Source organism: Carcharhinus amblyrhynchos, chromosome 18 (assembly GCF_965287045.1).
Source record: "Carcharhinus amblyrhynchos chromosome 18, sCarAmb.v2.hapA, whole genome shotgun sequence".
NCBI classification, from domain to species: domain Eukaryota; kingdom Metazoa; phylum Chordata; class Chondrichthyes; order Carcharhiniformes; family Carcharhinidae; genus Carcharhinus; species Carcharhinus amblyrhynchos.
Window position 1 is genome coordinate 52,837,942 of NC_137341.1, and position 13,451 is coordinate 52,851,392.

At 44.7% G+C, this 13,451-nt stretch overlaps 1 protein-coding gene across 3 annotated transcripts in view; it reads right to left on the reverse strand.

The window, feature by feature from the left end:
- The window catches only part of myh11b (myosin, heavy chain 11b, smooth muscle), a 161,161-nt gene that overhangs the window by 31,100 nt on the left and 116,610 nt on the right, over nucleotides 1-13,451 (reverse strand). For all 3 annotated transcript variants that reach the window (XM_080207029.1, XM_080207028.1, XM_080207030.1), the window contains 5 exons: nucleotides 13,231-13,362; nucleotides 11,910-12,116; nucleotides 8,648-8,785; nucleotides 7,322-7,445; nucleotides 5,034-5,205 (listed from right to left, as the gene is read on the reverse strand). In XM_080207029.1, the coding sequence (XP_080063155.1) occupies nucleotides 5,034-5,205; nucleotides 7,322-7,445; nucleotides 8,648-8,785; nucleotides 11,910-12,116; nucleotides 13,231-13,362 (773 nt within the window). The remainder of the gene's footprint in view (nucleotides 1-5,033; nucleotides 5,206-7,321; nucleotides 7,446-8,647; nucleotides 8,786-11,909; nucleotides 12,117-13,230; nucleotides 13,363-13,451) is intronic.

A 13,451-nucleotide genomic window follows, 5' to 3' on the forward strand; every position in this document is an offset into this window, starting at 1 on the left:
GAAGATAAATGCAATGTTAGCATTCATGTCGAGAGGGCTAGAATACAAGAGCAGGGATGTCCTTCTGAGGCTGTATCAGGCTCTGGTCAGACCTCATTTGGAGTACTGTGAGCAGTTTTGGGCCCCATATCCAAAGGAGAATGTGCTGGCCTTGGAAAGAGTCTAGAGGAGGTTCACAAGAATGATCCCTGGAATGAAGAGCTTGAAGTATACGATTGAGGATTCTGGGTCTGTACTCATTGGAGTTTAGAAGGATGAGGGGGGGATCTTATTGAAACTTGCACAATATTGCGAGGCCTGGATAGAGTGGACATGGAGAGGATGTTTCCACTAGTAGGAAAAACTAGAACCAGAGGGCACAACCTCAGGCTAAAGGGACGATCCTTTAAAACAGAGATGAGGAGGAATTTCTCCAGCCAGAGTGTGGTGAATCTGTGGAACTCTTTGCCGCAGAAGGCTGTGGAGGCCGGGTCATTGAGTGTCTTTAAGACACAGATAGATAGGTTTTTGATTAATAAAGGGATCAGGGGTTATAGGGAAAAGGCAGGAGAATTGTTTAAGAAGGGGAACAGACACTTCCCCGGGAATTATAGACCGGTGAGTCTTACTTCTGTTGTGGGCAAGGTTTTAGAAAAAATTATTAGGGATAGGATTTATAGTTATTTGGAGAGTAATGAATTGATTGGAGATAGTCAGCATGGTTTTGTAGCGGGGAGGTCGTGCCTTACTAACCTTATTGAGTTTTTTGAGAAAGTGACCAAAGAGGTGGTTGGGGGAAAGGCAGTTGACGTGGTATATATGGATTTTAGTAAGGCGTTTGATAAGGTTCACCATGGTAGGCTTCTGCAGAAAATGCAGATGTATGGGATTGGGGGTAATCTAGGAAATTGGATCAGGAATTGGCTAGCAGATAGGAGACAGAGGGTGGTGGTTGACGGTGAATATTCGTCATGGAGTTCGGTTACGAGTGGTGTGCCTCAGGGATCTGTTTTGGGGCCACTGCTGTTTGTAATTTTTATTAATGATCTGGATGAGGGTATAGTTGGGTGGATTAGTAAATTTGCTGATGACACCAAAGTCGGAGGTGTGGTAGATTGTGAGGAAGGGTGTCATAGTTTGCAGGGTGACTTAGACAGGTTGCAGAGCTGGGCTGAGAGGTGGCGGATGGAGTTTAATGCGGAGAAGTGTGAGGTAATTCACTTTGGTAGGAATAACGGATATGTCGAGTATAGGGCTAACGGGGGGACTTTGAATAGTGTGGATGAACAGAGGGATCTAGGTGTATGTGTACATAGATCCCTGAAAGTAGGGAATCAAGTAGATAAGGTTGTTAAGAAGGCATATGGTGTCTTGGCGTTCATTGGTAGGGGGATTGAATTTAGGAGTCGCAGCGTCATGTTGCAACTGTACACAACTCTGGTGCGGCCGCACTTGGAGTACTGTGTGCGGTTCTGGTCCCCACATTACAGGAAGGGTGTGGAGGCTTTGGAGAGGGTGCAGAGGAGGTTTACCAGGACGTTGCCTGGTATGGAGGGGAGGTCCTATGAGGAGAGACTGAGGGATTTGGGGTTGTTTTCGCTGGAAAGAAGGCGGTTAAGAGGGGATCTTATTGAAACATATAAGATGATTAGAGGTTTAGATAGGGTGGACAGTGATAGCCTTTTTCCTCGGATGGAGAAATCTAGCACGAGGGGGCATGGCTTTAAACTAAGGGGTGGTAGTTATAGGACGGATGTCAGGGGTAGGTTCTTTACCCAGAGGGTGGTGAGGGATTGGAATGCCCTGCCTGCTGAGGTTGTAAATGCGCCTAGTTTGGGGGCGTTTAAGAGATCCGTGGATAGGTTTATGGACGAGAAGGGATTGGTTTAGGTTGAGGGTCATTGCTTTTTAACTGGTCGGTGCAACATCGTGGGCCGAAGGGCCTGTTCTGCGCTGTAATGTTCTATGTTCTAATTGGGATGAGAAAAATATCAGCCATGATTGAATGGTGGAACAGACTAAATGGGCTGAGTGGCCTAATTCTGCCCCTATATCTTAAAGTCGCTGGAGAGACAAGGCCACAAGAGCAGGTGAACCTGGACGATCTTATTGAATGGCGGGGCAGGCTCGAAGGGCTGGATGGCCTACTCCTGCTCCTATTTCTTATGTTCTTATGATTGAGCGCCGGGCGCACTAAACCCACGGGAACGAGCATTAACTTATTCCAATTTAAGATAAATCAACCTCTCACCCATATCTGACTGTGCCAGAAATCCAAGTTTCATAAAATCACAAGAGCTGCGAATCCTGATTTCTCAAATCTCAGACGATTTTACTGGCTCACGCCACCCATCGATTTGGGGGGGGGGGGGGGGCGGGGGGGGGGGGAAAAAAAGAGAGAGAGGGGGGCGGAAAAAGAGCGGTGAGCCGCTAACATCCCGGCCTTAAACTTCAGTATAAGACAAGACCTATGGGAGTGAGGATAAAATGGGCCGTGGCTGAACAAGAGACTGAGTGGTATGAGGAAATGAATCATTGCAGGCTGATAATGATTCAACCAGTGGTGTTCCCCAGCTGATAGAGAGGTGGCACAGTGGTTAGCACTGCTGCCTCACAGCAGCAGGGACCCGAGTTCGATTCCTGGCTTGGGTCACTGTCTGTGTGGAGTTTGCATGTTCTCCCCGTGTCCGCATGGGTTTTCTCCCACAATCCAAAGATGTGCGGGTTAAGTGGATTGGCCATGCTAAGTTGCCCCTTGGTGTCGTGGGACTAGCTAAGGTAAATGCGTGGAGCTATGGGGGTTGTGGATGGGTGGGATTGTAGTCGGTGCAGACTCAAATGGGCCGAATGGCCTCCTTCTGCACTGTAGGATTCTATGATCTAAACAGACATTTTGCACACACAAACGCTAAAACAAGGAGGGCGCCATGAATCTATACGAGACCTTTGGCCATGGATGTATTAATTATTCTGTGATAAGCACAAGCAAAATGCGGGGGATGCTGGAAATCCAAAAACAAAATGCTGGATAAACCTCAGCAGGTCTGGCAGTGCCTGTGGAGAAAGAAACAGAGCTAATGTTCTGAGTCCATGTGACCGTTCTACAGAACTGCCCTGACCTACAGACTCAAAAAATTAACAATGGAGAGAAAAACAGTTTTTGTGTGATGTCTTTGAGTGACGGTGTCACAGATATAGGAAGGTCGCGATGCAGATTTGCCAGTGATGCCAAAGGACTCAAACAATCAAAACTGTTGTTATCCTTTTCAACAAAGAGGACGGAGCAAAGATGCAATGGAAATCTTTGCGAGTTTGAGAGCATAAATAAATAAATGATTATTTTCATTTAGTAGTCGCGAGTGTCAAACTTCGGACAGTTGAAGAAATTTCTGAGGCAAAGTGTGATCACGGTGTTCTAACATCAAGTAAATGGAATATATTTCATATGGAGAGGGAAATATTAAAGGGAATTTGGAAGGGACAGAGAATTGGGATTAATGTACCTAACTCCAGTGAGAGGCCAGGACAGAAGGTACCAGGAAAGGTGGCCTCGATCCATTCTGACATTTGTAATTTTACTAGCCTTTACAATTATAAAAATCATCTGAAGGGATATTGCTTAATACACTTAGTTTATTAAGAACTTCAACCACATAATAGAACAAAGATCAAAGAAAATTCCAGCACAGGAACAGGCCCTTCAGCCCTCCAAGCCTGCACCGACCATGCTGCCCGACTTAACTAAAACCCCTACCCTTCCGGGGACCATATCCCTCTATTCCCATCCTATTCATGTATTTGTCAAGACGCCCCTTAAAAGTCACTACCATATCCGCTTCCACTATTTCCCCCGGCAACGGGTTCCAGGCACTCACCATCCTCTGTAAAAAATCTGCCTCGTACATCTCCTTTAAACCTTGCCCCTCGCACCTTAAACCTGTGCCCCCCTAGTAATTGACTCTTCCACCCTGGGAAAAAGCTTCTGACTATCCACTCTGTCCATGCCTCTCATAACTTTGTAGACTTCTGTCAAGTTGCCCCTCAACCTCCACCATTCCAGTGAGAACAAACCAAGTTTCTCCAACTTCTCCTCTTAGCTAATGCCCTCCATACCACGCAACATCCTGGTAAATCTTTTCTGTACCCTCTCCAAAGCCTCTACATCCTTCTGGTAGTGTGGCACGGTCCTCATCGCTATCCGCAAAAGAGGCTGGATAAACTGGGACTTCTTTCCCCCTGGAGTATGGGAGGCTTAGGGGGTGATCTTATAGAGGTCTATAAAATAATGAGGGGCATAGATCAGCTTGATAGTCAATATCTTTTTCCAAAGATAGGAGCATCTAAAACTCCAGGAAAAGGGGAGAGATACAAATGTGTCCAGAGGGGCAATTGTTTTCATACACTGTGTGGGCGAGTGTCTGGAACAAGTTGCCAGAGGTAGTAGCAGAGGCTGGTGCAATTTTAGTCTTTTAAAAAGCATTTAAAATGCTTTTAAAAAGCAGTTAGATAGTAAGATGGGTATAGAGGGATATGGGCCAAATGCAGACAATTGGGACTAGCTTAATGGTTAAAAAGGGGTGGCATGGACAAGTTGGGCCAAAGGGCCTGATTCCATGACTCTACAATTGATAATTTGAACTCTTTGTAAATTTAACTCTGAGTTGAGCACAGCCTTGTTAATTTACATTGGGCAGGATTTTACAGCCTCACCTCGAGCCAGACCAGAATTCCCGCTCCAGCTCAACAGAGATTTCTGTTGCCGGATTCTCGCCCATGCCAATTCTGTGGCAGGCGAGATGGTAGAATTCCAGCCAAATTTCGGGTCAAAGTGACTCATTTTATAACATCCCATAATAAATAGAGTCAAAGACACACGTTTGATGTCAAGTCACAGATTAGAATATACTTTCAGTTGTGCAACATCAGCTGGCTTCACCATAGTGGATGTAATGACGAGAGATTGGGCTATTGTTTGCCTTTCTTGGTTTATGCAAAAGAGCTAAAATCCTGCTGAAACCATTAGACCAGCACAAACTGGGTTTTCCTTTACCTACCTGCTCATAGCTGCCTGTAACTCTTCCTCTTTCTTCGCAAGCTGCATCTTAAGCTCAGCAATCTGCTGCTGGAGTTCCGCCAACTGGTCGTGAAGATCCGCACCCTCTCCCTCCAATTTCCTCTTCAACTTCTCCAGCTCCTGCCTCGTCTTCTCTTCCTTCTTGAGCCGCACTGAAAGACGCAGGGATCTGGTTGTAATCTCGAGTACTTACATCTTTCATTCAGAAGCACACTGCAGACAAGGGTTTAACATTCAATAGCAAGGCAAGCCCCACACATGCCAGCGATTGCAATGCAGGAATTCATCAACCCATGCAGAGGAGAATATCTGGATTAATAAGTTAATTTTAGTTTTGAAGTCAGCCAAATGTGATGCGACTGAATAAATATTATACAGAATAAATTGGAAAATGCAAATCCTTTATTTCATAACAATGTGAACAAATTGTGTTTTGCAAATCCATAATAAGCCAACATCAATAAATCAGCTACTTGGTGGCTCTGGACATAGCCCGGTTGTTAAGTGAATGAGTAAAGCCCACTTGTGATCAGGCGCTGATGGACATCTGTATGAAGACTGTTCATTCTCCTGACTAAAGAGGTGTCTTACATTTTGAATGAGGCCCAACTAAAATATTCTACCTGTTAACTTGGCAACTTAAGTCAAACAGTTCAAATTTCAGCAGGGATTGGAGGGGGGGGGTGGATCAGGAAGAGATGGTGGTCTGGGGTTGGGTGGTGTGCTGGAAGATAACATTTGTATTCTTTTTATTAATTTGTGTGCCTTGGGTGTCACTGGCTGGCCAGCATTTATTGCCCATCCCTAATTGCCCTTGGAGGGCAGTTGAGAGTCAACCACATTGCTATGGCTCTGGAGTCACATGTAGACCAGACCAGGTAAGGACGGCAGATTTCCTTCCCTAAAGGACATTAGGGAACCAGACGGGTTTTTACAACAATCGACAATGGTTTGTCACAGAAGTGATGTTAGGGGTAAGTTTTTCACTCAGAGGGTGGTGAGTGAATGGAATCGGCTGCCGTCAGTGGTGGTGGAGGCGAACTCGCTGGGGTCTTTTAAAAGACTTCTGGATGAGTATATGGGGTTTTATGGGATTGGGGGTTATAGATAGGAGATGATGTGATCGGCGCAACTCGTGGGCCGAAGGGCCTGTTTGTGCTGTAGTGTTCTATGTTCTATGTTTCACGGTCATCAGTAGATTCTTACATCCAGATTTTTATTGAGTTCAAATTTCACCATCTGGCTTCAAACCTAGGTCTCCAAAGAATTACCCTGCGTCTCTGAATTACTCGTCCAGTGACAATATCAGTATTCCACTGGCTGCCAGTGGAGGGGGTGCAGAGGAGATTTACTAGGTTGATTCTGGAGGATTGGCTTACGAGTGGAGACTGAGTAGACTGGGACAATACTCATCGGAATTCAGAAGAACGAGGGGAGATCTTACAGAGATGTATATGATTATAAAGGGAATAGCTAAGAAAGAAGCAGGGAAATTGTTTACACTGGCAGGTGAAACTAGAACTAGGGGGCATGGCCTCAAAATAAGGTGAAGTAGATTTAGGACTGAGTTGAGGAGAAACTTCTTCACCTAAAGGGTTATGAACCTGTGGAATTCCCTGCCCAGTGAAGCAGTTGAGACTACCTCATTGAATGTTTTTAGGGCAAAGATAGATAGATAATTGAACAGTAAAGAAATTAAGGGTTATGGTGAGTGGGCGGGTAAGTGGAGCTGAGTCCACAAAAAGATCAGCCATGATCTTATTGAATTGCGGAGCAGGCTCGAGAGGCCAGATGGCCAACTCCTGCTCCTAGTTCTTATGGCCCTTTGTATACTTTGAAATAGATTTTAAAAAGCAGTCAATTTAGCAAATAGCGAGATTCTGTGGTAGAGGAATGATACAAGTGATTGGATAGCGCTTGGACCGTGAAGCTTTTTCTCTGGCAGGTTGATCTCAGAATGAAGGGGGCATAGGTCAGGCCGTTCAGGTGTGAATTCCAGAGAAACTATTCCACACATGGGGCAGTGGAGATCAGGAAATCTCTCCCACAAAATCCATTGAAATTTTCAAGATTGGAGATTGGATTAATTTTTAATCAGTTAACGGTATCATGGGATAGGCAGCTAAGGCAGGCAATTGGAATTGAAGTATAGATCTCCCATAGTCTTAATAAAGTCTGCACTTAGAAGCAGGCTGCATTTTACAGCACCGGATAGTTAATGTTTCAGTAAAATTATCAGTTTATGGTCAGTAAATTAACTTTGTTTACCTTCCAGCTCTGAAATCATAGATTCATGTTTATTCTTCAGTTTGGTCAGGTTCTTTGCTTTTTCCTCCTCTTCTGCTAGATTGGTGGTAAAGTCAGCTATTCTCTCCTCGAGGATTTTCTTCTCCTGTTGTGGGTACAGAATTGAGACAATGCTGAATCCAGGACTACACGAGCGTGTCTCTATGCATTGTGCACGAGTGGTGAAGGTCTCTCCAAACCAGGATGATACATTCTGCAGTCTCATCGCCAAATGTAAAAAATGTCCCAGTGCAAACAGGTAATGACCCACCATTTCTGTGTCCATGCTTTGGCTACACATGGACCCTCCCTCGTCAAATCACTCATTTCAGCCCACGCTGCTGAACCTTTTAAACTGTGCCCCCATATCACTGATAAAACTCAGCAATAACCCCAGAGTGTGTAAGTGAACAGAAACTGTATTGGGCCCTGCAATTTCTCTCTGCTCCAAACAACATCTCATTCAATGCCACAGTCACATCTGGGTAGTTGAGGTTTATATCCTAACTATCAGGAGGAGAACCCATGTGATTGAGTGGAATGTTGGTTCCACACTTTGCATAGTGGCATGGTGTCACAGTGGTTAGCACTGCTGCCTCACAGTGGTGGGGATTCCCAGCTTGGGTCACTATATGGAATCTGCACGATCTCCCCATGTCTGCGTGGGTTTCTTCTGAATGCTCCAGTTTCCTCCCACAGTCCAAAAGACGTGCTGGTTAGGTGCATCGGCCATGCTAAATTCTCCCTCAGTGTACCCGAACAGGTACCGAAGTGTGTCGGCTGAGGACTTTCACAGTAACTTCATTGCAGTGTTAAGGTAAGCCTTACTTCTAACTAATAAATAAACTTTAAATAGAATCATAGAACCCCATTGCAAAAGGAGGCCATTCAGCCCATTGAGTCTGCACTGACCACAATCCCATCCAGGCCCTATCCCCATAACTCCACATATTTACCCTGCTAATCCCCACAACAGTAAGGGGCAATTTAGCCTGGCCAATTCACCTAATCTGCACATCTTTGGAGTGTGGGAGGAAACCGGATCATCCAGAGGAAACCCACGCAGACACAGGGAGAACGTGCAGAGTCCGAACAGATAGTCACCCACGCTGGGAATCGAACCCATGTCCCTGGCGCTGAGAGGCAGCAGTGCTAACCACTGTGTTGCCCCTTTTGTCTATTGACTTCAATGGGGAACACAATCAGGCCGTATGTAAAACAAGCCTCACGCCCAGTCTCTGCGCCGGAGCTGATGATGTGAGAGTTCAGAGGTGCTGTGACACCCGATAAACCTGCCGAGACACTGACCTTCGCAAATTTGATATTCTGGTCTTCCAGGATGATGATGTCATCGTCCATCTTCTTGAGCTTAGCCTCGAGGGTGACTTTCTCCAGCTGCAGTTTCTGTCGAGCAGCTTCCTCCTCATCCAGCTGTTCCTCCAGATCCTTTCAAACAGAATACACGTGTGAGCATATACTGGCACAAGAACAACTTTCACATTTTGATTGCAGACTGAACAACGCAAATACACAAACAAGATTCTCTCAATCCCTTATTAAATCCAAAATTTAAAAAAGATACATTTCTAATCTATGGAATCGGCCATTCTCACTGGGAGCAGAGGAACAGGAGTAGGCCATTCTGCCCATCGAGCCTGCTCCATCAACCAACGTGGTCCTGGCTAATTGGGGGGGGGGGGGCGGGGGGGGAGGATGCTGGAAGATAACATTTGTACTCTATTAATTTGTGCGCCTTGGGTGTCACTGGCTGGCCAGCATTTATTGCCCATCCCTAATTGCCCTTGGAGGGCAGTTGAGAGTCAACCACATTGTTGTGGCTCTGGAGTCACATGTAGACCAGACCAGGTAAGGACGGCAGATTTCCTTCCCTAAAGGACATTAGGGAACCAGACGGGTTTTTACAACAATCGACAATGGTTTCATGGTCATCAGTAGATTCTTAGATCCAGATTTTTATTGAGTTCAAATTTCACCATCTGGCTTCAAACCTAGGTCTCCAAAGAATTACCCTGCGTCTCTGAATTACTCGTCCAGTGACAATATCAGTATACCACTGGCTGCCAGTGGAGGGGGTGCAGAGGAGATTTACTAGATTGATTCTGGAGGATTGGCTTACGAGTGGAGACTGAGTAGACTGGGACAATACTCATCAGAATTCAGAAGAATGAGGGGAGATCTTACAGAGATGTATATGATTATAAAGGGAATAGCTAAGATAGAAGCAGGGAAGTTGTTTACACTGGTGGGTGAAACTAGAACTAGGGGGCATGGCTTCAAAATAAGGTGAAGTAGATTTAGGACTGAGCTGAGGAGGAACTTCTTCACCCAAAGGATCGTGAATCTGTGGAATTTCCTGCCCAGTGAAGCAGTTGAGGCTACCTCATTGAATGTTTTTAAGGCAAGGATAGATAGATTTTTGAACAGTAAAGGAATTAAGGGTTATGGTGAGCAGGTGGATAAGTGGAGCTGAGTCCATGAAAAGATCAGCCATGATCTTATTGAATGGCGGAGCAGGCTCACACTCCCCAGAGCCCTTCATGTTATCATTAATCAGAAATCTATCAATCTCTACCTTAAACAGACTCAGTCACTGAGCTTCCACTGCCCTCTGCGGCAGAAAATTCCAAAGGTTCACAACCCTCTGTGGAAAGAAATTTCTCCTCATCTCAGTCCTCAGTGGCATCCCCTTTATTTTGAAATCGTGTCCCCCCGGTTCCAGACTCCCCAACCAAGAGAAACATGGTACTGGCATCAACCTTGTCTATTCCTTTATGTATTTTGTAAGTTTTGATGAGATCACCTCTCATTCTTTGAGATTCTAGAATACAGGCCCAATTTATCCAATCTCTCTTTATAAGACAGTCCCACCTTCCCCAGAACAAGTCTGATGAACTTTCGTTGCACTCCCTCTGTGGCAATGGTATCCTTTCTAAGGTAAGGGGACCAAAACTGCACAGTGCTCTAGGTGTGGTCTAACCGAGGTCCTGCACAATTGAAGCAAGACCTCACTACTCCTGTTCTCAAATCTTCTCACGATAAAGGCTAACATTCTATTAATCTTTCTAATAGCTTGCTGCACCTGCATGATAGTCTTCAATCAGTTATGGACAAGGACATCTAGGTCCCTCTGTAAATCTATATTTTCTAATTTCTTACCATTTAGGGAATACTCTGCATTTCTGTTCCTCCTGTCAAAGTAGATCACCTCACATTTTAAACATTGGCCGTGTTCTTGCCCACTCACTGAGTCTGTCCAAATCCTCTTGTAGCTGCTTTACATCCTCGTCATAATACTCATTCCCACCTAGCTTTGTATCATCCGCAAAGTTAGAAATATCTCGTCCCCACGTACAAATCATTGTTAAATACTGTGAACAGCTGGGGCCCAGGTACTGATCCTTCTGGTACCACACTTGGCACAGGCTGCCAACACGAGAATGACCCATTTATTCCTACTCTCTGTTTTACGTCTGTTAGCCAATCCTCAAATCCCTGATAGTATATTGTCTCCTATCCCATGTGCTTTCATTCTGTTAATTAACTGCCTGTGGGGCACTATTAAAAACCTGAAGATCCAAGTATACCATGGCCACTTATTCTCCTTTATCAACTTTGTTAGTAACATCTCAAAAACATCATCAAACATGATTTCCCATTCATAAATCCACAGTGACTATGCCCAATCAGATCATCATTATCCAACTGTCAACTTATAGCATCCTCTATCGTAGATACTAGCATTTTCCTTGTTACTAATGAAAGGCTAACAGAGCCGCAGTTCCTCGTTTCCTCTTTCCCTCCCATCTTAAACAGGGTGACATTTGCTACCTTCCGATCTGCAGAATCATTCCAGAATCTATAGAATTTTGGAGGATGATCACCAGTACATCCACTATCCCCAGAGCATCCTCTCTGTTAACATTCTGTGATACACAATTTCAGGGCTTGGGGACTTATCAACCTTCACTTCCCATTGATTTCATCAATATAGCCTTCTTACTAATACAAATTTCTTTCAATTTCTCTTTCTCCCTCATCCCTTGGATCTCTAACGATTTGATTCTTCTCCAGTGAAGACAGACGCAAAGTAATCATTTAGATTCTCTGCCATTTTTCCGATCCCCAGAGAAATACCACTGAAAACATTAGGACAATCCTGGACTGTTGTGTACAGTTTTGTTCACCCTGTTATAGGAAAGGCATTGATCAACTGGAAAGAGTGCAGAGATTTATGAAGATGTAACAGTACAGGTGTAAGTAAAGACCTCTCGCGAAATGCAAACACTAAAATGATCAATTGGGCGAAGATTCGCTTGTCAGTACATAGGAAGGATCTCCCAAGGAGGATGAAGAAGAGGCTGATGACAGTGGAATTCGTAAGGTGCATTCTACTCAACACCAACAATAACCTTTCATTGGAAATCATTACTGTGGAGACTGCAATTGGAGCTTTTTAAAGGAGGAAAGAAAACAGTAAGATGTAGAGAAATCAAGCTATCCACGAGAAGCCATTCCAACTGGACTTCACCCTCTGCAGCTACTCATTTACCAGGATTTGGGTCTGCATTTTCTTCTTTTCAGCGATCATTTGCTGATTTCGATCTTCCTCTTCCTCAATCCTTGCCTCCATCTCGTGGAGAATCTCCTCTAGCTCTTGCTTCTTAGATTCAAGGCGGACCCTCATCTCTTCTGCCTCAGCGTACAATTCCGTCTCAGCCTGCAGCTGTTCCTGCAGGGAACATTTCTCCTCCATCATCTAAAGGCACAGAAAGGAGACAAACATCATGACAATGTAACTGTGAACCATTTACAGCGCCTCTCGACATCAGAGTTAGTGGGAAAAAAAAACAACAAACACAAGTGGTAAAGTTTACAATAAATGCACGCTGGTATTTATCTCATGGGGATGGGTATACAACATTACACTGTCTTAGAACTGGCACAGCCTGTTAGCAAAATTAAAAACAAAACTTAACCATCCCTGGCACAGCTGTATTCCAAACACATCTACAAATTAACACCTTTGCATGGTCCATGTTCCACCCTCTCCGATTCCTGTTGAAGCCGGGGTGGGAAAATTTCACCCTTTGTGCATAATGTGTAAGTCAAAAAACTTTAGTTATTGAAGATACTTCAAAATTAACAAAAAGGAAAAGCACAGAAGCAACATTTATTTACTGGATCCCTTGAAAATTCCTCTGCCCTACTTGTTCAGATCTTGATAATCTTTAAGCCAACCAAAATGCATGTTTTGTTGCAATTTAGTTGAACGTTCCACGTAAACCCTGTTATATGTTGTTATCGTGGAGTAGATATCATAGAATCCCGACAGCACAGAAGGCGGCCATTTGGCTCATCGTGTCTGTATTAACCACAATCCCACCCAGGACCTATTCCCATAGCCCCACACATTCACCCTGCTAATCCCCCTAGGGTCAATTTAGCACGGCCAATCCACCTAACCCACACATCTTTGGAGTTGGGGGGAAACCAGAGCACCTGGAGGAAATCCATGCTGACACGGGAAAGAAAGTGCAAACTCCACATGGACAAGTATCCGAGATTGGACTTGAACCCGGGTCCCTGATGCTGTGAGGCAGCAGTGTTAACCATTGTGCCAGCATGCCACCCTTTTTTAAAATCTAGTTCCCACACTTCAATTGTAGAATCCCTATAGCTATTTGGCCCATCAAGCCTGCACCAACAACAATACTACCCAGGCCTCATCCCCATAACCCCAAGTATTTACCCTACCAATCTTCTTGACAGTAAGGGGCAATTGAATAGGGCCAGTCAATCTAACCCACACATCTTTGGACTATGGATGGAAAGCCCATTTGACCTCTGTAAATTTGGTGCTATGATCTTACCTGACTGTGCTTCTTTTCAAGTTCTGAAAGAGCACCTTCTGCCTTTTGTTGCTTTTCTTTGGTTCTCTGCAACTCATCGTCTTTGAGCTGCATCTCCTCTTCCTGACGAGTGACCTGGAGCAGTGGCTTAACCTGTAGCCAGAGAGTGAATGTTACAGCATTATTGATCTGCATCTTTATTCACCAGAGATTCCTCGTTACTTTCCAATAAAAACACCCCA